This window comes from Phaenicophaeus curvirostris, chromosome 1, assembly GCF_032191515.1.
Source record: "Phaenicophaeus curvirostris isolate KB17595 chromosome 1, BPBGC_Pcur_1.0, whole genome shotgun sequence".
NCBI classification, from domain to species: Eukaryota; Metazoa; Chordata; class Aves; order Cuculiformes; family Cuculidae; genus Phaenicophaeus; species Phaenicophaeus curvirostris.
The window spans coordinates 165,686,546-165,712,395 of NC_091392.1; the positions used below are offsets into that span (position 1 = coordinate 165,686,546).

General features: G+C 40.2%; 2 protein-coding genes across 16 annotated transcripts in view; both read right to left on the bottom strand.

The window, feature by feature from the left end:
• Positions 1 to 5,392, bottom strand: part of LMO7 (LIM domain 7) — a 144,319-nt gene extending 138,927 nt beyond the window's left edge. For 8 of the 15 annotated variants that reach the window (XM_069880170.1, XM_069880157.1, XM_069880131.1 and 5 more), the window contains exon 1: positions 5,223 to 5,383. In XM_069880170.1, the coding sequence (XP_069736271.1) occupies positions 5,223 to 5,291 (69 nt within the window). In that variant the 5' untranslated portion in view covers positions 5,292 to 5,383. Of the gene's footprint in view, positions 1 to 5,222 lie in introns of all 15 variants that reach the window. The other 7 variants (XM_069880207.1, XM_069880206.1, XM_069880197.1 and 4 more) reach the window with 4 other exon arrangements.
• Positions 5,393 to 11,838: 6,446 nt separating this feature from the next.
• UCHL3 (ubiquitin C-terminal hydrolase L3) overlaps positions 11,839 to 25,850 on the bottom strand; it is a 32,573-nt gene continuing 18,561 nt past the window's right edge. Inside the window, exons 5-7 of the mRNA XM_069880248.1 lie at positions 16,450 to 16,525; positions 13,836 to 13,894; positions 11,839 to 12,554 (exon numbers count right to left, since the gene is read on the bottom strand). Coding sequence (XP_069736349.1) covers positions 12,471 to 12,554; positions 13,836 to 13,894; positions 16,450 to 16,525 — 219 coding nt within the window. The 3' untranslated portion in view covers positions 11,839 to 12,470. The remainder of the gene's footprint in view (positions 12,555 to 13,835; positions 13,895 to 16,449; positions 16,526 to 25,850) is intronic.

Consider the following 25,850-nt stretch of genomic DNA (forward strand, 5'->3'; position numbering starts at 1 on the left):
AAAGCTATGAATGCCCATCACACAGGACTGCATGAAGACTTCGAGCATCTCTGAGAAATCTGAATATGGACTTAGCCTGAAAATATATGAACCCACCTTGCAGAAACCAGGAAATCACTTTTACTCAAGCAAAACTCAGTTCCTTTTTTCTCTTAAAAACACATCACTAAATGCACAGAAACCTTTCCTAAGGTCAGACAGGAGGAGGACAAGGTAACACAGAGAACAATGTTCAGCCAGGTGGAACAGTTACTACTGTCACCTTCTCCCTCTAAAACGTTATTGCCAGCCCTGTTATATGGTGTTTTGCCACAGTGCTTTCAGAGTCTGCAGCCAGTAGAGAACATTACATCTAGGATTTTTATTCCCAAAGTATTTATTTAGCAGTGTGCATTTTTATGTATCATTTCATATTTACATATTAATTGGATAAACTTCAATTTACTCTATGCAAGGACTCACTGCCAAAAATCTATATACAATACTAAAATATTGATGCATCCACCTAAAGGCGGGTTAAATACATCCCTTATGTAGACATGAGCCAGGACTTTGGCAGCAGTGCTGTAAGAAGTTCTCCAGAAACTAGCCCACCCAGGTTTTATGACTTGACAGAATTACCCAGTATCAAACATGGTTTAAGAAACACTATATATAGATTTTGGTTTTTCAGTCACATATTTTTCATGCTGACACCATCCAGGACAAACTGGCTCTCTACACACAATCCCAGAGTACTTTACCTGGCACCGAGAAAAACCTTTACATAATTATTAGTCTGACTGAAATAAAGGCACCTACAAGAAGAGATTAGAGCTGTAAGACTAGTCTTCTGTCTCTACAGTTATTCCTCCCATCTGCCATTCCAGACTGTATGCATTAGATTCATGCTTAGGAGAAAAAAAAACCCAAAATAATCACTGAGGTAAGATCTCTATGCAAATACAGGGAAAACATTGCTGCCAGACTTCTCGCTGCATTTGCGGAAGCCTTAAAAATATACAGTAGAAATGCAGATTTCAAACAAATAGAAACATTTGGTGACCACATGTCAGAGACCATCACTGGATTTGATTGCTGTACTGTTGGTCCAAACCAAAAGATTTCAGTAAGTGCTCCTGGCTCTCAACTTTTATCCTCAAGCTGACTTCTACCAAGCTACTCTGCAAATCTGCATTTTTAATCTTCTGAGTGGGCGGGGGTGGGGATGTATGCACACATTTGTACTTTTCCTGGAAAAGGACAAGAACAACAGCCCCCAAATGATTTTCCAACATCCAGAATGAAATAGATACTCTAAAATCACAAAGGAAGATAGTTTTGGACTCTGAAAAGCACACCATAATGCAATGATAAATGAAACTGCTAGCACACAACAGCATTCAGATAGATGAGGCTATTTCACTGCCTGTTTAATGGCCACGGCAGACATGAACAGCAGAAGTACTTTTAGTTGCCATCCACACATGCTGGGCCTGCTTCCTCTATTGCTGTCTATCGAAAATAACAAAAATCTTACCTTGCTACACAAATCCTTACAGTGAAACACCTCTCTCCATCAACACGGCATAGTGTTAGCACTAGAAAGGACATGCAATGTGCCTGTGTGAAGAAAGGTCTTGGATCCCTGCTTGTGGCCAAGACTGACACAATCAACAATGGAATCGGATGAAATGAATAGATCTCAGAACACCCAACTTCAACTACTCTAGATGAGTTACTATGAGAAGAAATCCAGCTCCCAAGAGGCATCATAATAGCTGGTGGTATTAAGAGCTACCTGGCCCAACACCTATTTTTCGCTTCAGTGGATTTATCAAGGTTGGTCCATGTGCTTTCCTACAGCTTTGCTGCTTCCCTCCAATAATTCATTCAGGCACATGCTCACTGCATACGCTTCCTCAGACAGGATCTGTACATTCAACTACTTCAGGGGAAAAAAAAATAAATCCAAACAATATTCAAGCTTTATTTGCCTCAGGGCACTCTAACTAAAGATTTACAGACTTGGTGGGTCAGGTTTCAAGTTGCTTTAGCAAACAATTTCAAACACCAGACATTTACCTGAGGCTTAGGGTTCATTTAAGACACAGAACAGGAATCAAAAGCTAAGAGGTTTTACACAAAAAGGGCACACTCTCTTTTCTTTCTTCAACTCTTAGAGGGGCATTACCCCTCAAGTGGTGAAGGGTATTTCGGGGGGAGAATGACCAAGTCTCCCCTTCATTCACAAGGATGAATATCATAGTGGACTGCAGAAAGGAAAAGGCAGACTCCCCTCCCACATCTTGAGGCAGGAAAACAGACTCGGCAGTCTGGGATATTTAATAGCTGGGGGAAGAATGCTTTGGTTTTGAGGAACAGCTTTTGGCTCGCTTAAGTTATAATATGGAACAGAACACAGTAAAATAATTTTAACTCAGCTATTTCTAGCTTTGGCAAAACATAGCTCTACCTTAGAGAAACTATTTCTACATTGTGGTGTTTCAGTGTTCTATTCTGGTCTAAGCACACACCATCTGCCCAGCTGAGGTGCTAAGGAAAGGCCAAGCCACACATGAGTTTGACCAGCACCAGTTGTTACAGGCAAAGCTAAGAAGACTTCAGAAGTCCCAGATGCAAAAAAAAAGTCACTAACCAGTGCTAGATAAGGGACGTCTGGAAGAGGGAATTTTACACAGAAAGGGACTACTCTTTCCCCAAAAGAAGTAGATGTCCTCAACAGCTCGCTCTCCCAGAGGTCGCTAACCATCTCCAGCTGGAGAAACCGACACAGAGACAAGCAACAATATCCCCTTCCCCAGTTCACCACAGCATACAAAACACATTCTGCAAGAGGCTGGGGACTACGCTTGAAGAGGCCTATGAACTGTGAAGATTACAGACCTGCCTTGCCTGCATTATCACAAAATATGCCTTGACATGAATCTGAATTAAAGAACAAAGTCTTTCATTAACCAGCATCAGATATCAAATGCAATTTTCTGTTGTTATTGCTCTTAATCAAGTTGTTGGTTGGTTTATTAATAGCATAAGAGCTAGGATCAAATGATTCTGCTCCCACCAGCTAGTGGAGACTCCACAACACGGACATTCCAGCTGGGAACAGGACCTGACCAGACAATTTTCTCTCACTGAAAGCCTCAAGAACAGATGCAGTGAAGACGATGTATTTGGGTGTTCCCCCCACCCCGAGATCCAACAAACACAGCTGCCCAACTCCCCTTACAGAAAGCCCTCAGCTTCAGAGTTTGAGCTCAGATTTTCTTTCTTTTTTTAAAATCTCAGACTCCAAAAAGCTCTGTATTGAAATGCAGAAATATGTTAATGCAGATTTCATTACCAAAGAGGAACTTTAACAGTTTACAAAGAGATTTTTGTTTGTTCTTTTAAATATATAGTAGCTAGTGTTTGTATGCTTTCATCTTCCTCTAATGTCAGGGGAAGCTGGCACACAAAACCTTACCAAAACATAAGAACTTCAAGTTCATAAATATTTGGAAATCTGCCTCATCTTAAAAACTAATTGGTTAATCATTAGGACTTCACTCTAAGGCATGTACACACCACTGCATTTCATCAGACTCACAAAACTTTGGGACATGTCTCACTATCCTAAAAATATCTTTATTCTTCTCATACAGTAACAGCAATGGTTGGATTTGGCTTTTTAATCCGTCTGGGTTTAAAAAGCAGAGAAACACAGCAGACTCTCCAAAATGCAAACCTCATTTCACAGGGAAATAAATATTTACATTTCCTTCCACATTAGAGAATTCTTAACATCCTGTTTATCAATACCTTAAACTTTTTAAGTCACACTATTTAAAATAAAAGGTTTCTCCAAAGGGGTAAATTTAAAAGATACTTCAAAAGGAGAACAGCTTTCACGTATCAGAAACAAAGCAGAGCCACACAGATGTGATGGGGAAGGGCGGGAAGCAGAACATACGATTTTCCACTATACAAACTGCTCACGCTTTACACTGACATCGCTTTGCTAGTGCTCCCATGTGCTACTGGCAGGCAAAGAGGGAGCCCTTTGTAGGAACAGCACAACCAGCAGTATCAAACGAATAACAGCAACAACAGCAATAATAATAAACCCCCCCAAAGCCTTAAAATAGGCATTTTGGAGATGGTATTACATCGCGTCAAGGAAATTATTTAAAATAAGCTTTGCCAATTTCAAAAAAGCAATGCAAGTTCTGTGTACCCAAAAGAGGAATGCGTTAATTATGCCAACTCATGGACGGCTCTTACCAAACTGGCACTTGGGAAAGCCAGGACTGCTCTGCTTTACTCACCCACATTCACGGACAGCACTTAACAAAATTGCCACTTGTAGAAGTCACTTGCGATACCTTTGCCTAGGGGACTCTCAGTTCAAAATTTTCAATAGATTTTAAGCACTAGATGTCACCGTTTTACAGAAGAAACAAAGACAACCTCACTTGGGGCTTGACGCTGTTAGAAAGATGGGGGTAAAAAAGTAGCAAAGAGAGTATTTGCTCTTTTGAAAGTTCCTAGGACAGACTTTTCGATAAGTTTCACCTGAAGTGAATGGGTGCAAAGAAATAAGCTTGGGTTATTGAGCTGTTAAAACACACACAAACCAGCTGCTGAAGCTCATCTTTAAAAGTACACACCAAGTTCAAGCGAGGCTGTTGAACGTGTTTTAAAGTTTCTGGAAACACCTTCCCCACCCTCCGCCTTGTTCACAGGGACACAGCTGGGTGCCCCTGTGCCCTTCCCTAGGGGACAACATCCATCGTGACAGGATACAGGGACGCGAATATTTACTCCGAGCACTCCGTGCAGTCAGACGCTTATGTTTAAAAATAGGAGAGAAAGAAAATGACTGTGATTTCAGGTTGCTCTCTGTCCCGGACTCTTTGGAGTCGGGAAGCAGCGCCTTTAATTCAGGCTGTCTCCAAGCGAGCACCAGGGAAGCAATTTACGAGCTCGCAAGGAATTATAAGCCTTAATTACAGGAAGGCGGCCCTCCCAGCCTTCAATTTGGATTCTGGGGAGGGGGCGTCGGCGATGCTGCAAAGGGAGAGCTCTGCAAGCTGAAAATAGCAACTGCTGACAAAGACCCAAAGTTTGGGAGCTGCATCCCGGCTCCCGGGGCGGGACGGGGGAGCCCCCGGCTCGGCGTCCCCGCGGGATGGGGACCGGGGGGGACAAGGGGGGAAGGAGGGAGGGGGGTGACGCCTCACCTCTACCCATCGCTGAGCTTCGTCGAACGCCGCCTGGCAGTCGCACTCCGCGTCCTCCCTCCCCTCCATGGCCGGCGGTGAATGAGCGAGGAGGAGAGAGCGGGGGGGGGGGGGGGGGGCGGCTGGTCCTCCGGCGGGGTGGGGACAACGGGGAGCAGGCGCTGTCATTCAGCTGCCTCCTTTTAACGCTCCCCGCTCCGTCTCCTCCCCCTCCGCCTCCTCCCCGCGGAGCTCCCCCCCCCCCCCCCCCTTCCCGGGATCCCGCTGGCGCTCGGCGACCGCAGGAATTCGAAGGAGCCGCTCGGCTGCGAAGCGACGCCGCCCCCCCCATCCCCGCCCCGGGGCGGCCGGAGCCGGGCTGCAGCCTCTCCGGCCCCTCGCCCTCCCCTGGCGGGGAAGGCGCTCCCGGCGCATACCGGGAATGGCTGGGGACAACCGCACCTTCCAGGGACGCCTGCCGCCCCCGCCCGGCCGGGGCAGCGGGACACGCGGGTCCCTCGCAAGCCCCTCGGCAGCCGGGGCGGGGAGAAGCGGCTCCAGCTTTCATAGAATAACCAGGTTGGAAGAGACCCACCGGATCATCAAGTCCAACCATTCCTATCAAACACTAAACCATGCCCCTTAGCACCTCGTCCACCCGTGCCTTAAACACCTCCAGGGAAGGTGACTCAACCACCGCCCTGGGTAGCCAGTTCCAGTGCCCAATGACCCTTTCCGTGAAAAATTTTTTCCTAATGTCCAGCCTGAACCTCCCCTGGTGGAGCTTGAGGCCATTCCCTCTTGTCCTGTCCCCTGTCCCTTGGGAGAAGAGGCCAGCACCCTCCTCTCCACAACCTCCCTCCAGGTAGTTATAGAGAGCAACGAGGTCTCCCCTCAGCCTCCTCTTCTCCAGGCTAAACAACCCCAGCTCTCTCAGCTGCTCCTCGTAAGGCCTGTTCTGCAGCCCCCTCACCAGCTTTGTATCTTTGTTTTGCGCAGCATTGCCCACTTCAGCAAGGAAGTTAGGAGCCTTTCCCACTGCTTTGGAAGACACCTTTTCCTTTTTGAATGCTCCTCACACATGCGTGGGGCAGAGCTGGGGCTGCGCAGCTCAGCTTCCCTCCTGCCCTGGAGACCACCAGCACTTTGGGCTTTGCCTACAGTTCATAGAATCATCGAATGGTTTGGGTTGGAAGGGACCTCAAAGATCATCTAATTCCAACCCCCCCGCCATGGGGAACAGGCTGCCCAAGGCCCCATCCAACCTGGCCTTGAACACCTCCAGGGATGGGGCAGCCACAGCTTCCCTGGGCAACCTGTGTCTCACCACCCTCATGGTGAAGAAATTCTTCCTTATGTCTAGCCTAAATCTGTCCCTCTCCAGTTTATACCCATCGCCCCTAGTGCAGTCACTACAAGCCTTTGCAAACAGTCCCTCTCCAGCTTTCTCATAGGCCCTCTTCAGGTACTGCAAGGTTGCTGTAAGGTTTCCCCACCAGTGCCCACTGCTTTATTTCACACGTGTGAAGTCATTCCACTCTGAAACAAGTTTCTTTGTGACTCCCCACACTCTCCCAGGCTCAGGCTCAGAGCCAGGTGTGGTGGTGTTGGGCTGACAGTTTGGCTTGATGATGCTAGTGATCTTTTCCAACCTCAATCACTCTACTAAAGCCCCGTCCTGGTGAGGCCACTCTCAGCCTGACTCCTCCAAGTCCGGAGGGAAAGGATGCTGGGCTCTGGACCCCATAGTAACCACAAACATTGGGTGCCTTGGGACTGTGATGTGCCCCAGCGAAGTTTCTTCCACCCTGATACAGCCGCTCAAGCTGGAGCCAAGAGAGAGGGCAGGTGAGCTGGCGAGCACAGCAAAACCCTTTCTTCCTACAGGAGTGCACAGCAGATGCATGCAGAGCAGTAAAGTTAATGAAATACTAGGGAAAAGAAGAACCATTTTCCAGAATATCCATGCATAACTTCAGAGGTTTTTTTAAAAAAAAGCACTTGATTGGAACAGGCTGCCCAGTGAAATGGTGGAGTCACCATTCCTGGAGGGGTTCAAAAAAACATGTAGATGTGACACTTTGAAACATGGTTTAGTAGGCACAGTGGTGCTGGGCTGATGGTTGGACCTGATGATCTAGTTTTTTCCCAATCTTAACGATTCCATGTTTCTATTACTTTACATTGTGTTTAGGATGATCTTTTTTCTACTTAACAATTAATATTTTTCTTTCCATATCTTTTCTGTAAGCGAAATGGAGTTGCTTACAGAACACCTTCTGCATGCACAGCCCAGGGCAGAACATACCCTGTAACTTTTGAAGGACTACTGAAAAAAGATAACTTAATATTCATACTGCCTACAAATTAGCCTCTCTGTAAACAACCCTCTCAGAACAGGAAAGACTTTAGGAGATCAGTTCAAGAAGCTATTTGCAATCAATTTTTGCAGTACATGGACATTTGTGTTACTGGTGGCACATACAGGAAGGAAAACTCAGTGACTTCGGCTGAAATAAGTTCTACAGGAGACGTTTGCCATTTAGTAGTTACAAATGCACAGAAGATATGTAGTTAGCTCCTCATAGTGGTATGATTTGAGACATCTATGCTATAGTCAGTTATGAGTGAAATGATAATGCAAGATATAAATCCTGGTTTTTTTCCTACTCCTTTTTCCTGCTCCAAGCCAGATCAGCCACAAGACCCTATACAAACAAGGAATTTGCCTTTTTCTTGAGTGGGAAGCCTGAGCACCAGAAAAAAATCCCTCTTGTCTCCCTATTTAACATTTATGACTACAAAGGCTAAAAAGAAGTCTAAATAAAGCATGTGTGTGCTGCTGCTGTTGGCTGACAGCAGTTTGCGTAGGCTGTCATAGCTACACATTTTTCCTGAGAACTACTGCAGCCTTTCCCAGATTTTTAAGGTCTGTCTTTTCACTTCATATAAAAATATGATGCTTGTACTTAAGTAGGAGGAAGTAACTATGAATGATATAAAAGCAGAAACATATTTGAGAATAAAATTCTGTGAAACAGGTTTCAGAAGAGGTCACATTTAAAAAACAGTTTCCAAGTTCCTGCTTATTTCTGGCTGTTTTATTTCACTTAATGGCAAATCAAACCAGTTTTTCCCGTGAGGGGGGTGAGGCACTGGCACAGGTTGCCCAGAGAAGTTGTGGATGCCCCATCCCTGCAGATGCTCAAGGCCAGGTTGCATGATGCTTTGAACAACCAGGTCTAGGGGAATGTGTTTCTGGCCATGGCAGGGGAGTTAGAACTTCATGATCGTTAACATCCCTTTGAAATCAAACCATTCTATGAGTCAGTGATTGTATGAATTAAGTATTTAATGTTCCAGATCAAGTAATACAAGTAACTCCAGTAATCATGAGATTTGATTAAAACCTCCTGTTACTAAGCTGCATGGACCAGAGCAGCTTCCAAGCTGGTTATTCATGAAGAAAGTTCCAACAAGCAAATTTCTTCCTCAAAGTGAATTTTAAATCAACTGTCACAGATAATTTATCTATAAAGGCCCAAACAACTAAAAGGGTTTAATATTCCTTTGCGCTAGCTAGGTAAGTCACCAGACTCCTAGATTAGAAAAATACTACATATACCAGACAGGACTGCTATTTGGTGGTGTCAAAAGCATCAGCCATGGTGTGGTTGTAACTCAGCAACTGAGTGCTCCCAGGGAGAAGTCAAGCAACAGTTTAAGTCATTTTTTTTTTCCACAGAGTTCTATGAATATTTGATACAATAATATTTTCTACCAAGGCAGTCTTCTTCCCTACGTTAAAGACCATATTTGTTTTTTTAATGTTGGCTGTTAAGTGTGTTTATTTTCTAAAACTTACATTTCAATGACAGAAAACACTTCCTTCTCCTCCTTTCCTTAACTGAATCATGCAACCATGATTGAAAGGAAAGGGTGTTGTACTAATTAAATTCTTACAGTTTCTCAATAAAATGGGAAAACTTAAAAGAGCTTGAACAATGCCAAGTGCTTAATAGCACAACAGCTCCACTCAGCTAAAATGAATATAAGCTCTGAGCATGCATCATCACCTCATTCCTCTGTGCACCATCTCCATGAAGCGATGTGTAGGGCCAGCTCAGGCTGCAGGAGCTGAAGAGGGATTTCCTGGCAGTCACTAGCACTGCATGCCTGTGGTCAAACCAAGCTCCACACAAAGGTAGTGAAGCTCTGGCAGGGCTGCACGTATTTCAAAGTAGTGTTATTTTCCCACAGAGCTTGAGCTAATAAGCAGATTGCACAGGTGAGGTTGTGTCTGCGCATGCATCACAGAGCCAGAAGCACTGTGCAGCTCTGTGCAGCTCATCAGCCCCTGCTCAGGACCATGCCGGACTGCACAGGTCATCCAAGTGTTCGTGCCTCACTCCTTGTATCCCAATTATACAGGTTCTGTCAATGCCAAAGATATTCCAGCATCTTGCAGATCCCTTTACTTCTTGTGCTGCTCAAGACGGTTGCCTACGCCAAAGCACAGAATCAGATTAGTTTGGGTTAGAAGGGACCTTAAAGCCCATCCAGTTCCAATGCCCAACTGCCATGGGCAGGGACACCTTGCACTGGATCAGGTTGCTCAAAGCCCCATCCAACCTGGCCTTCAACACTTCCAGGGAGCAGAAGTTCTTTGGACAACCTGTTCTAGTATCTCACTACCCTCAGAGTAAAGAATTTGTTCCTAATATCTAAACTAAATATGCCCTATTTCAGCCTAAGACCACTTTCCCTCCTCCTACCACTAAAGTACTTGATAAAGAGTCCCCTCCAGCAGCTTTCCTGTAGGCCCCAAGGCCTTCCAAGCACTGGAAGGCTGTTACATTACATGCGTTAGGTGAAATAGTATTTCTGCAGTGCAGTCTTCCAAATTTTCAACCTGGCAAGGGACTATGCAGTGAGCAGATACAATTCAGCATAAAGGCTGGAGCACCACTCTTCCTTTGTCATCTCAGACATTTAGTAACCTTTCAAAAAGCCATGTTCACTAAAAGGTATCATCTTATAAATTAATAAGCTGGAAATTAACACTGAAAGTAAAACAAAATAGAAGGAAGCCTTACGCTACAGGACAACTGATTTGAAGATTACACAAAAAACACTAAGCAAAACTATCTCATTGCCAAAATACTAAGAATTCTTATTTATAAGTTTTTCTTAAGAGTCAAGATGTATTTTTTCAGTGTGACCACAAAAAAAAAATCCTATCCCAAGTTTCCTAAGCTAACCCCGATTTCTTTTGTCATGAAGTCACTTAATTGATCCTACTACTCAAAGATCCAGTTCTGAAGTCATTTTGCAATAAATAATTGCACAAAAACAGAACCCCTCCCTTTTATTACTTAAACCCAGTGAAATCGTCTGAATACCGAAGAGCATACATGGTGTGAGTATTTCCCTACAGCAACAACTGATGTAGCGAGTTTAACAGCTTTGAACTGCACTTCTTCCTCACTCTTCCCCCAACCCTTACCTATATTAACTATGGCTTACTCTATACGTATTCCTCTGAGTCACCTCTAGCATAAAATATGCAATATCCCAATTAAATTGTGACAAGTCTGATTTTTCTGATATTAGCAGGAAGACAATGCAGCTGCTTTGGTTACTAAAGCCTTGAATTTTTATTTAAAAGCAAGTTTTTGGGCTTTACTAATGAGCATGGTAACATAGAGCAAGTCTTTACAATACTTCATTTTATTAGGGTGAGAAAGTGCTCAAGAAGAGATGCTCATTAATGTTGTTCGTCCCCCTCACTTTTCCAACCAGCTCACTTACAGGAAACAGACTCTTGCTGTTAGTGGACTCTCCAGGTGAGATGTTTTAGATAGTCACTCCAACTTTTACTTTGGAGTTCAAAAGATGTTCTTAAGTGACAGAGAAACTCCCAGGCCCCTTTCTTTCCTATAAAGAAGGAAAACCCTGCCAGATTGCTTCTGGCATACCGCTATTCATCTTTCATGCAACGACAACTGATAGAGAATGAAAGCACCCTCTGCGACACAGAAGGTTCAGTGTCCTTTGGCAGAGATCTTGATTGGAAGCAAACCTGAATTATTTCACTTCAAAGCAACAAATAAGGAATATTTTTCTGGAATACCAAAAACATGCACATTAACCAAAATCAACCTTCATAAGAATCCTGATGTGTAAGATTGCTTAGCCTAAAAACAACCCATCCAAGTCCCACAAGCCCTAAATCAACCAAGTCGTTACTAATTCAAGTGCAGAAATTTGTTGACAGTACCTTAAGATCCACTGGGTGGGGTGGGAGGGATGGCACAGGGAATAAGTATCACATAGCATTCACTAATGCCACCTGACAAATTTACAACAGATATTCCTAAAGGGGGGAAAAAAAGTGTATGACCATCATGGCTACCTCAAAATTTATAGTTTCTTCTTGATACACAACTTCCTCACAACAATCATTACTTCTCTATCATTTATTTCGGTTAGGACCTACTTCCCCCTGCTGTGTTCACCTGTGTGCTCCTGCTGCAGTCCCACCATCTGAACTAGCTTTAATTACTTGTGTGCCTTTTTGGGGGGCAAAAATCCATGTTGCTTTTCCACATATACAAATATCAAACGTCAGTTTAACTCAAGATTTTTGACAATTTATTAACATTATTAGGCTTGAGAAACAAAACTTTTATTCAAAATGTAAAGATCAATATTTTAAAATGTTAATGCTCAAGAACAGTAAGAAGAAACAGTCCTTTTTCTGCTTTTTTTCCCCATATATTTATTTATAAATAATGCACTGCAAAAAAATGCCTTTGTCTTTTGAGTCACCTGGCAAAGTTTTTATAATACTCTTGTATCATATTAATTAAATGATGCAGATAGCCTCATATTTCAAGTTTTTACCCAGTAGCATACTACATACTCCACATAAAATGTTATCTGTGAATGATACAAATGATAATCCTGCTCTGAACTAATTCATCATTGTTATGTTGAAATATGACAGAAATTCCCAAAATTTTTAAGGGAGTGGATGGGCAAAAACCCACCACACACAAGTCTTGCACAAAATGCATGCATATAAATTCTCAAAGTTGCTTTAGGAACAAACAGCAAGATAAAGCAACACAAATGCAAAGTTTATTCCACGTATGCTACAATTAATCAACATGTTAGGTAAGTATCAAAATTTGTACTATTAACATATGGCAACAGGTTTATTGTCACAATACATTGCAATAGATTATCCCCACTGGAAAAAGGCTTTTAAGCTGCAGACAGTGCAATTGCATTAAATCTTAATTCTTCTGGGTCACGTTCCATGAATTTCTTGCAAACTTCTATTGCATCCTAGGGAAAAAAAGCGAAAAACAAAACCAAACAAAAACCACTATAAGTCATACTTATTTAAAAAAAAACCCCATAACTGAAATATGATGATATACTTTATACAAACTATCCTCAAAATGGAGTTTTCCATAAAGGATTACTAACCAGTGTGTCAAATCTACATAAGCTATTTCTGATCTGAGATACCACTATACAATATTATTTACAACACTCATATGGGCAGCATAAGAGAGGAAAATTTGTATGGAGAACTTGAACAAAATTTATTTTTGTGACTGAATATTCCTTTGTGCAACAGATGTGTTTTGTCTGACTTTCCAAATGCATCTCTGAAGTTTGCTTTTATTGGTGCTGCTGTAGTCAGAATTATTTCCTTTGTCTCAAGATGAATCTAAGCTGTGTGGGGTAAGTGAAAGATTACAAGCACTTCCTTCATCTAGCTTTAGGGTGCAATCTGGAGAACACATGGTATCAGTAAAATGGAAAAAAGCCACATATAAGAAAAGAAAAGCCATACCCAACTTCTCCCCCTGCCCAAACAAGCACAAATCATTTGCAAACTTTACAAACATTAGTCTATGCTACTAAACTATAGAAGGTTTTGTATTGTTGTGTTTCAGCTTCTCCAATTTCTTCCTTTTGTAAAGTTAATCCAGTCTGGATACCATGAAAGTCAGATCTCTGCATTGCCTTCTCTCACCTTCAACTTTGCATTATTCTTTGGGTTGCCAGTTTACCCATGCAATTCAGAGTATTTCTTTCCAATTAATTTCTCAGCTAAACAGCTTCTAATACAAAGTGGCATCCAAAAGAAGTCACGAAACTGGAGAATAACAATGACTAGCAAGTGGCAAAAAGGAAACTGACTTCTGTCTAGCATGGCACCTTCCAAATTATAAATAAGTCAAAGGAAAGAGAATGAAAAATTACCCTAAGTTTTCAATTCAATGACTTCATGTCATGTACAACTGGAAAGTAGCAAGGGTATATGAAAATCTTCGGACAGAAAAGTCAGTCTGATTTTCTGTTATGGCCCATACTTCTGACATTTCCTGTTATGACGTTATGGTAAGTCTGTCATTCAGAACCACAACATGAGCATTTCAAAATACCTGTTTTAAAACTGAGTAAACCTAATTTTGTCTCACCATCCCACTTGTGCTAGTGGCTTGTCCAACCATAAGCATCACAAGACTTTTATGTAAATATTTTTTAATAAATTTTGTGGAAATATAGCAATAATTTTGCATGACATCATTTAAGGAGGTTTTCTATTCCTACCTCTAAAAAAGAATCATCACTAGTTTCTCCATGGTTTATTGGAAATGGCTTGCGCCCGTCTGTCAAAACACAAAACAGAATTGAACAACACATTTAGAAAATTAAAAAAGCTTCACTTTCCCAGTTAGAACTATGTGAACAGATTTTTTGCTTTTCACTAACAAAACACTACCTCATTTTTCATAAAAGCATCACACATGCAGCTAGGTATTCCCTGGTCTCTCCTCTATTCCTGATGGCTTCAACAGGTATCATTGTCACATTAAAAACAAAATCCAGTCCAACCAATGAAATACTTTTTTTAATACCTTACTTGAAAACTTTAAGGCTCTAAGTTGCAATTATTCTAGTACTGGTATAGTACTTCAGTTTTTCAAGTAGAGAAAAGAACAATTTCAACTACATGTCATGGATTTACATCTGTAGTCTTAAGACAGTTGTGAGGAGGGACTCCACAAGAGAAGAGAAAACCAAACCCACCAGTTTCAAGAGTTTGGCAGAACTGAAATGTTACTCTCATTTAAAATAAATAAGCAAACAAACCCACTAAGTTTAAGTACTTACACAGCATTTAAAAATAGTTGCTAGAGTTAATTATTTTTCTCCATTTGCAATGCAATAATGCTATTCATATCAGCACTTTTTAAATAATTTTATTCCTAGAAATAGGTCTCAGGTTACTCGTGAAGAACTAACAGCATGAGAACATATGGCGCGATATCATAAGTATTTGCTAGACCAAATTCCATTTTGTCTCTGTCCTCTCTTTTAAAGGCTTTGCCCTCCCCAAGGATTCCATCAAATCTGACAATATTTCCAAACCACACTTTCCATAACTAAAAATAGATTAGAAAGCTTTGGGATTTACACAAACAAGAGGGTATTCATTATTGTAACCACCATGACTGAAGATACAATGAGGCAAAACCCCTTGAAACGTGCCAGGGAAATGGAACTGATTGTTTTTCTGTACTTGCAACTGTACTGTTGCAAGCCAAGTTTGATTTATTCATTTTTTTTATTTTTTTCAACATACATCTTGGCAGAACAGCATTTTAATTCCATGTGCCTATAAATAATGTGCCGAGGGGCATGGTGTAGTGATTGATGGGAATGGTTGGACTCGATGATCCAATGGGTCCTTTCCAACCTAGTGATTCTGTGATTCTGTGATTCTGTGATTCTATGGCAAAAACATAAGCATTTAACATTCATGTGCTTCCTTAGCATGCTCTGCCTGCCAAAGCCCACTTGCTAGTCACAGTGACTGAAGTAAGGGACCTAACTGAAAAACCTTCTCCATTTTCCTACTTCTAAGCAGTTTTTTTTTGGTTTGGTTTTTTTTTTCTTTTGCTTTTTTCTGCTAATATAGAGAGAAGGGATTTAAAGAACAAAGGAAATAGCAGTATTGGCACTCCACTATAAAGCTGAGCTAAACGACTTCTTTTTTTTTAATTTAAGCAAAAAAAATTAAGCGTGATTATGGAAAACAACTAAACATGGTAATCATAGTCTGCAGTGTGCTAGTTAAGCAGACCAAATTCATGCACAATAAAAAGGTAAGATGGAAATAGTAGCACACAATAGAAGAGCGAGCCATCCATCACACCTGGAAACTTACAGACATAAAATATTTATATTGTATCCTGAAGCAGTTGGCTTATTGTTTGATCTAGTTCACTGACAGACATACAGCATCATAAAAACACAGAAACCTGTGCCTAATGTTCTTGACTTACCACTGACAATACCCCTTAGATCGCCTTAATATTAACCTATGCGCTTCTTATATACCACTTATGTTAATGGCAAGGCTTAATTCCATGTTGATTTTCAAAAGATTAAAACATTCTCACCATAAAATACTGAAAAAATGATGTTGGGAATGACCAATGACTTGCAGTTTTAAAATACTGATCTATCTGCTAGCATTCCTAAATGCTTGCAGCAAAACCTAGTTGCCCAGCAACACGTCTAAAACTGAAGTCATTAGAGAATATCTGAGCAGAACCTGATGCTGCAAAATCTGAAGAGGGGAAAAATAGCTGCAGTTTAGAAAACAGAAATTACTAGTTTACAGTTAACTGCCTAGTGACCAGAAAAAAAGTAGAAGAAAAAACAACCAGCCTGTAACAAATGAGTTGCAGAATATTAGTATCTGCCACTATTCTAACTACATAACTTCAGATTAACGTCTATCACGCTATGGAGTAATGTAGTTAACACTCCTGAAGTGGCATACAGTTCATTTATGAATTCCACAAGCAGTCCAGGGACATAAGCGTAACAGCGCTTTCCTCTCTGAAGTATTCATAATTCTTTCTTGCTTCCTGTCATTTTAGATCAGAAGGGAAGCCCAGAGGCAGTCTAGTATTCTGTACCATTTTATCTTAACAGGAGGGAGTTGAGGGAAGGACAATTAAAGAAAAAAAAAAAAAGTGGGAAGAAGGCTGCAATTATTTGATGGAATCCCCCACCACCCAGGCCTTATGATGCAGCTGAGAAGTACCTAAGCCCTCCATTCAATCAAGTAATCTCTCTCAAACTTTGATAGTTACCGTTACAACTAGTATTTGCTACAAGCAAATGGAAAGAGCAGATAAAAAGCACTTACCCAGTTCATAGAGATGACCACCTACGTTAACTAATGCAATAAAGTGAAGATCTACTTTTTCATCTATACTTGGTGCCTGTAAGACAAAACAAAAAGAAATCGTGTTCACTAAAACTCTTATCACGATATGATTTACAAGAAAATATTATCAGAATACGCAAAACATCTGGTCAAGAGAAATCACAAGCGAGATGTACATTCTGGATCTATACAGAATAGCAGATGCCACACTGCAGAACACTCAGGAATACGAAGAAGCTTTCAGCAATTGCACAGACCAGTAAGAAAATTTTCAATAAAGTATCTGGAAGTATTTCAATTATGGCTCTATATAAAAGCTTTACTTTACATTATTGAGTTAGAAGTAGTATCCGCTTTCAAATATGTTAAAATTAAAAATAGATATTCATATAAATGGAAAGTCCTTCACTAACCCGTGTCCTGTAACAAAGCAATGCAGGGCTGAACACTGAACCTGTAGCATTTTAAAACTGATAATATTCTCCTGGTCAAAACAAATTTTTCTTCCCAAGCCACATATAGCACAGTTAACCTGCTCAGAGGCAGCTGAAATAAACAGATATTCCCAAGGTACAGTTCAGGCATCTTAGCTGAGGAGGAAGGAAAATAACCAGACATGCCTAGAGCTCTGTTTGTCTCAGAGTCCTTTGAAATTTCCAAGTGGCATCTAGGCATCCTCCCTACATACCAAGAAAGGACAGGAATGCAGTGACAGCTTCAAGTGATACAACGTAAAGGTTGCAGTTGGTAAGGATCTATCTAGCCTGATCCTTTGTTGGCAACTACAGCAAGCAAAAGCATTTTCAGAAGAAAACAACGCATGCAGAGAATGGAACTCTGCCAGCACACATCCCCAGTATTTGCCAAGCGGTGGGTTTTGAACTTCTGAGCCAAATGGTGCATCGCTGTTGTTTTGTTCAATAACAAATTGATGATCTATTCCCTCATCGACCTGCTCAGTCCACAGCTGAGCTTGCATCCACAATTAAATATGATACTGTGTGAAGTAATGGGAAAAAGCACCTCAGTTTTCTTGAACTATAAATAATCTGGCTTCCATGGAAATTTATTTCATGCAGTTTTCTTCCATCTTGCAATCACCGGTAGCCTTATGTAAAACAAGTTCTTGAACCTTACAGTCATATCACGTTTTCAAGACTAGGTTAAAAGCTTCCTTCTTACTGATGGTCATGAAAAAATACTTCAGAAGATGTTCTAAGTTGAAGAAATGTAGCAAATAATCAGAATAATAAAGCAAAAGACAAGAAGCCACTGTAAACCCTTCAATACATCAAGAACACCAAAGAACACAGTATTACATAGAATCATAGAATGGTTTGGGTTGGAAGAGACCTCAAAAGGTCAGGCAGTTCCAACCCCCTCTGCCATGGGCAGGGCAGGGCAGGACCATCTTCCATGGGATCAGGTTGCTCAAATCCTCAACCAACCTGGCTTTAAACACCTCCAGAGATGAGGTACCCATAATTTCTCTGGGCAACCTGTGCCAGCACCTCACCACCTTCACAGTACAAAAATTCTCTCTAAGATCTTACCTAAATCTCCCCTCTTTCAGCTTAAAACCATTCCCTTGTCCTATCTCTGCACTCTCTCAATCTCCCATTACAGAGGAACTGCCAGCAGCTTACAGGAATTCTACGTAGCAAGCTCAAAAATGCAGAAGAGAAAACCAAACCACACAATCTCTCCTCACCCTCATTTCAGATTCATCTCCATGACCAATTAAAGTGTGAAAAACATAATACCCCATTTACCACTGTTTCAGAGGGCCGAGAATGGAGAAAAAGATCATTCCTGACACTGAAGATGAGGTAGCTAGAATCTTTGCACCAGAACTCCAAGGAGTCCTTTTCCCTTATGACATAATTAATTGCCTTTGAGAATTTTGCTTTACAGAAAAAAAACCAGAGCCAAGGCTCAGATCAAAAACAAGCAGCCTCTAGAGTATGGCTACGCCAGCTGTAGGGAAATCTGTGGTTCTTGGAAGTTTAACATCCTGAAAACCACACAAGACAGTAGCTGACAACCAATGGGAATAACAACAAGGTGGCATCGCTCAGCTTACACTTTAGAGGCATCTCATCTAAACCATGGCGCCACAAGTGTGCACGCAGGCAAAGCTGAGAGTCCTTGCCAAATCCCACACTGCAACCTAATGCCTGGGTAGAGATATGACTTCACAGCTGCTTACTTATCAATTAAAGCTACCAAATGGGAAAATTGGTCTTAAGGAATTTCAGGGTTAGGGGAAAGACTATGGCCAGTTAGTCTCACATTCAGAAGGAAATGGCTTACCATTTAAAAGCTTGGATCTGAACATAGGCTACCTGGCTTCAAACTGATATTAACAAGAAGAGTTCAAAGTATTGCTATTTCAGAGCATTTGAGATGTTCAGGATTTGGTTTTGACCCCATTTAGAGCAGTTGCCCCTTCGACCATTTTGAAGGTTATATTCTCTGCCAGATTCCAATCAACACCTTTTCTATAGAGAGACACACTTGGCACGCTTGGAATGCTGAGCTTATACACAGCTAGAAGATGGATAGAGAAGTCATCAAAAACGCATAATTAACTTTTCATAGAGTTTAGTTGGAGACAAGACTCCTACAGAATCCTGCTGAGTTTTTGTACAGGCCTAAGCTAAATAACATGGTTTTATTAAGTACTACTGTGACAGCCTATGAGAAATGTGGTTTTACATATTTAATTCCCCAACCTCAAACAGAGAATGAGAAGTGCCATGCCATTATGAAAGTTTCTACCACATGTTCTAATGTAGACCATCTCCTTCCCTTGTGATTTATTTTGATCTAACATACAGAGAAGTAAATTTACTACAAAGTAGATCTATTACACTTCTTGAAAATTAGGATTTCAGTAATTTTTGACTGACAATTATTTGCATAATCATAAGCACAGAGAAACAACAGGGTCTAAATAGTCAAGGTGACCTGAAACGTTATATCATAAAACTGTGTTGCTTATGATTAGGCAAACGAGTAACTGGATTAAATCTTCCCAATGTCATAAAACCAATTCAAAATCCTCCCACCCATTCCGGGGTGGGGGGCCGGGAAGAGACATCCATTTGCATATGCGCGCATGCACATGCACACACAGACACATGAAAAAAAGACCCGTGAAGCCAATTTCTATTTCACTGAGAAGTTCTAGAAATTCTAACACTTGAAACAGAAGATTTTAGATTTCAAAGGAATGGAAAGAAGAGGGAATGTCAGCTTCAGGGAGTTGTCTTCTCTGGTTTCCTTGAAAAGCTACACCTTCGGCCAAGTTTTCAGCTTCTAATAAATAGTCTGTGTGAATGCTTAAAAGAACAAGAGAACATTGCTTTAAAAAGCCTGCCTGCATGCTCACCACTAGGTAGTATTTTCAGAACAATTACAGAGGATTTTCTCTTGATTATTCTTGTCAAAGAACACAGTAACACAAATGTCAGTCAAGCGTTGGGGTGACCTGCTTTGCTAGAGTTTTTCATTTAGAAGCCCACTCAGTGTGCAAAAGGGGACAGCAGATTTGAATGATCACATGTATGAAGCAAAACGAAGGAGAAAGACAAAGGAATTTAGAAAATACGCCTGTCTAATCAGGATTTGGAACTAACCCATAGGACTCAAGACTCATTTTTCAAGCCTTGCAAAGAGCTGTAGCACCCAGGGAAGAAAATTTATATTACTTTCCCATTCAGAAAGGACAGGAAGAAGACAAATGTCATCACCTTGGGTAGCTTAAAGAAGCTTATGTTTGGGTAGCATGGGTTAGTGGACATCAGTTTTCCAATTTGTCTCCTTAAAAAAAAACAAAACAACCCCAACACTGAAAAATAATGACCAGTAAACTTGAAACTGATTTAAAGAGAAAAAAAATACAAAAAGTTTAGTGCTCAAACTGACGTTTCTCAAAACACCTTCTCAGCTGTAATTTGTTCTCAAGGTACTGAGACAAGGTTCAGTATTAATGATACAGTGTATCTTCATGAATACTCAGTGTCCTATACAAAAGTGATAGCCAAGGTTGTCATGCCCTCTAATTTTGGACACCATATTAAAAGCATCTAAATGAGAGTGATGATTTTTCAGACTATTTGGCTGCCTTCTCTACTAATCTGGGCAATTAAATTAAATAATAAACAATTGCTGACTGCAGTGATAAGTTAATTTTAATTGACTTGTCTCAGGTCAATACCCACAAGTTCATGTTACCTAAAGAGCATATCTACATTTCTTCCTCTATTCTTCCAATCAGTAATTTCTAAAATGACACTTCAAGTTTTTAACGTCACAAAAGATAACCCTCCCTACAACCTCTTACTGTACTGAAAAAGTCCCTCATTTTACCTTTCACCACTGCATTCTACTCTCTCCTCAAACTACAAGTCTTCTTTCTTGCTGTTGCATTAACCTTCAGAAACTCAATGGGTACTCTTGCATCACTATTTGCCGAATCCTATCGGCTGCTCTAATAAAGTATATTTCATCACCTACACAGTTTATATCATTACCCATTCTAAAAGTCAGTATTCAATTTTTAGGCGTTTGAAATCTTTTCATCTTCAAATGTTGCTAACTTAGAACAACTGTTCATCAAGTGCAACTGGTTTCTTTGACCGAAAACTGCATTTCTGCAACAAACATACACGTTAGGGGAAAAAGAATTGTCTTGCTCTCATGGGAATATTGAACAAGTCCTCACCACATACTTCTCAAAATTTATGAAAAAACACATTCTAAAACCAGGTTCGATGTTACATGATGTTTCAGGTAACTTCTTCAAACTAAACCCTGTAATTTTATTATTTCCTTACACATGCTCCTGAGAGAGAGGAGTGAAGCAATAAGTCTCAAACCAGTTTAGCAGAATACTTTGCATTACAGATGGTGACTGGAAAAGAGAAAAACACCACTTGGGTTAAGTCAAGAAATTGGCATCGAGGGTCTGCCAGGTTCTGGTAGAAAGCTAGTAACAACTGATAAGGAAAAGACAATTTTGCAGAACCTTGAGGAATAAAAAGTTTCAGATGCATCAAGCTGAAGATCATGACAAAAGTAACCGAGGTCTAAGAGAAGAAAAAAAACTTAGGGGTTTAACCACACAACTTCACTCGCAAGGAGTTACAAGAAGTCAAAGAAAAACATATTAAAAAATTACGTTTACACAGCATAATGCTAGGTATGGTTTGGATTCAATAACTTTTGAAGTAAAGGGAAAAAAGTGATGCAATTGTTATTGGGTGGATGAGGCATCTGTGATTTCCATTTTGAAGCATGGAACATGCTTGGGCAAATGTACTGTGTAGGCCCATGAAAGGCATTTGAATCCTGGTTAATACTGCAATTAAAACAAAAACCATTGGAATGATGATCACAAGTTTCAGCAAGATTACTTCTGGCTCATACTCACAAAACAGTGACATTTCTTCACATTCGATACACTGGAGTGAGTTTACTGTGAAATGCTCTGGAGCTTCACAGCCGAACACACATAGCTTAATTTAGATCAAGGTATCCCTTGTCCAGAATAATGAAAAAGAATGCCTATAAGGATGGTGCCGAGGGACTGACCCGAGCGCTGAGCCAAGATGCACAAGAAGTTTCTTTGCTAAGCATTACCTTATGTATTTTTCTACCATGCTATCATGATGGACATGCTGTCTCAAGCTTATTAACACTATGTCCTCAATTATAGCTAGAGTTCTCAAGTGTCAGGTGCAGGACAGCAGCATCCGACTTTGAATGGGAGGATGTCAAGCAAGATGAAATTTAGAGATGGGCTCTATCAGTGACCACAGTATCTGGATACAGAATGTTTATAAAAGCACGGCTTTCTCTTTAGATCCATAAGCAAGAGGGATTGTTTTGCAGTATGCTGCCCTAAAAAAACCCTCAAGAAGTACCTATTTAAAGAATAGGAACTTCAGTCTGACACAAAGTAAATGAGAGAAAAAAAAAAGGGCATGCTTTCCAACTTCAGAAGTGCAGGAGAGAAAAAAAGAATTAGGAGATGAGCTTGACACATAAAAAGCAGCAAAATGACCCTAAGGCAAGCAGACACTAAACTAAAAGAATGGATGAGCTGGAAGAATAAGAGATCAGTACAAGGATCGAGGAAAAGTCAACATTACTAATGAAGCATACTGTTACCTATAGCTTAAAAATTTGCCACAGTTAGTGTAATTTATCAGGACAGTATTTTCAGTTATTTTTTCTATTACATATTCTTAACTCATCTGGAGATCCACTTCAAAAAGTCAAGGGAAGTTTTCAGCTAGGAAAAGGAGCATAAACGCAGACTCCCATCTTTAAGACTTCTGCTATTAATTTTTTTAACAATGTTTCCTGTCTGCCAATGTGTAAGTAGTAGAAATGTACTTAAAACGTCTAGAAAGCTCAACTGTACTTTAAGCACAATATGCAGGATGTTCCCCCTCCTTATATTTATCTTCCCAGATTTATTAATAAAAGTAATCCTAGAACATTTTCATACAACGCTAAGACCACTCCAGCCTCTTTGTACATCTAGCAGAATGATCAGAGCTACGCTAAAAACATTTGTTGATAGGCACTGACAGGATGAAAATTGAAGGACAAGGCAGAATTTATAATCATACCAGCTGAGACAGCTTTAATGCCCCAAATGCTGGTTTCTGCATATTAAACTAATTTACATATAGTTTATATATCCTTTTATCTTGTTGGAAAGGTATGTTACACAACAGTGTAAAGACAAGAATACCATTTTAGTCACAAATAAATATCACTGAATGCAATATAGTCTGAAAAAATCTTTGCAAATAGGACTTAAAATCTGTCAGATGGGGACAGTTAGGATCTCGGGGGAGTTAGCAAGTAATATTTTAAAACTATTTTTAATAGCAATCTTCTGTTTTGCAGATACAGTTATATTGAAGGCCACTTATTTTTTTAATGATTTTTTTTTAGTGTTTTCAAAGCAAATGCTCACTGCTAAGTGGATAAGGAGTTGTTTTAAAAAACGTTCTGAACTAAATAAGGCCCTCAGCTTGCCAACAGTGTTTTTCTAGCATAATCACAACATATTATTCTGTAATGTCCATCCTTGGATATGTCACAGTTTATTTAGTTTTAAAGTAAACTGTTCCAGGTAGGCACACTCAAGCTCAAACATTCCTCAGTAAGTCTCTTGTCAATAATAAGCTTATATAGGTCAAATTCATACCAGATTCCAGTTTCAAATTACAGAAATATGATGTGATGTTTTCCAAGTTTTTGTTAAACAAACAGAAGAGTCCCCAGGTAAAACATCAGAGGTCTGGCAATGTTAACGGCATAAATATTAAATGCGGAGAAACATGAGTTGGGGAGAACTTAGCTGCACTAAACACCATGCCTCCTCAAATCCCAAGATATTTAACTAGCTCCAAATGATAACATCAAGAATGTTCCATAGTTCTGAAGACTACAAGAGAGCTAGATACTTAACAGTAGCAATCATTATTCACAGAAAGAGAAAAGAGTCAGGAAAGGTCTCATCTTGATACACTTGTTGGGATAAAAAAATATAAAAGATATAAAGAAATGAAAGCATTCGGACACTAATTTTAACAGCGATAAATCATTAAGAAGGATATCCACATGTGGAAAGAAAGATCCTGTGAAACAGGAATTTATTTGGACCATAGTCAGAACAATTATTTCACCTCAGTAAAAAAATCCACATACATCATATAAGAATTTCTAGCACCACAGGTGAAATGTGGTGATTACCAAAGAATCATAAAAATAAAATAACTGTCCCAATTTTTAATTTAAGACCATTTGCTTCTCTATATCAAGATTTTTTTTTTTTTTTGTCTACGCGTACTGAATGTATGATCACTCCTTAAAAGCAGGATGAAATACCACTACACCATTGTTTTGGTTTGCTGTTTCTGATGGTAGTCATAGGACCAGTTAGAAATATCAGCTATTCCATGCATGCAGGGTTTTCTTCTACATTTTCATGTGCCTCGTGAGTGAAGAAGGGAAAAAAAATATAGAGTATGGCATTTGATGACAAGCTTTTCTTATTAGAATGTCTTCATCTTCAACTAAAATGTATGCATACAAACTGGATAAGAAACAGATGTCAAGTGATTTGGATTAAAGGAAATAATTCATCTTTACTGAAATACCCAGGGACCATTAAGCAAGACTCGAATGAAAGAAAAGAAGACTAGGTTTAGGATATGAGAACATAAACCAGGTCTCAAACACAGAAGAAATAATATCATGTGGCAAAGAATCAGAAGCTTCTTGGTTTAGCACATCCAAATGAAAGATCATGAAGATGAGGTGAAAAGAAGAGGTTGGATGTGGAGCCTGTGGTGGTAAAAACAAGCCATTTCATGAAGGGCAAACTTCCTCTATACTTTGAAAATGATTTGGCACGTGTACTGAATCAAAAATACCTGGACAGCAAAGAATGAAGTGATGTATTTTTGCTGTCTGACATGGAAGAAAGTAAAATAAAGAAAAGGAAGAAAGAAACCCTAAGAATGGTTGAGAAAAGACCCCAACAAAAACTGATGCCTTGAAGACCAAAGTTACATGGCAGAAGGCCAGTCGTGTCAGAGTAAGAAAAGACTGAAGATGGACTACACTTACAACAGAATGAAGCCCAACAGATGGAAGGCGTATCAAGGGCCGCCAACGACGAAGACGGATTGACGGACTGGTAGCCTTTGCAGGACCTATATGATTACGTTTGGCCCAGGAGAGGGATGCAGAGTGACACAAGGGTGAAGCCTTCGTTCTGCTGTGGCTAACCTGAGGCTGCGATGAGGATGGTGGTGAAGACAGCGAGGACGATGATGACTACATAAACATTAAAAAAGAACACACTTAGCCCACTTAAACTTGAAGTAACATACCTAAAAAAGGCAACTGCAAAGATGTCTGCTATTCATTATACTGTCCTTTAACTGATCAAATCACACAGATAGTATTCAAGAACATGTTGAATTTGAATGAGAAGACAAAAGAACAATGAAAATAAGCAAAGACATGGTTCAAATCTGAAGTTTATCACCAGATAAGCTAGAGGTTATTCACACCCAGTGAACTTGATAATATGAACACAAGTTAACCAACTAATTCAAGTGACAGGCCATTGGAAAGTGAGGAGGGAGAGGATTTAAGCATCATCTCATGGAAGGAATAGTTGAGAACAGTGATTGGTTTTTATTCTAAAGCTACAAAAATTGTAAGCAACAGTTCTTTGGTAGTTTTGGAAAGCTAGGTTTTGCTACTCTGGGATTTGAAATTAATCAAGTAACTACTGTAACAGAACCCAGTGTTTCTTTACTGTTCCATGTCTAACATAAAAG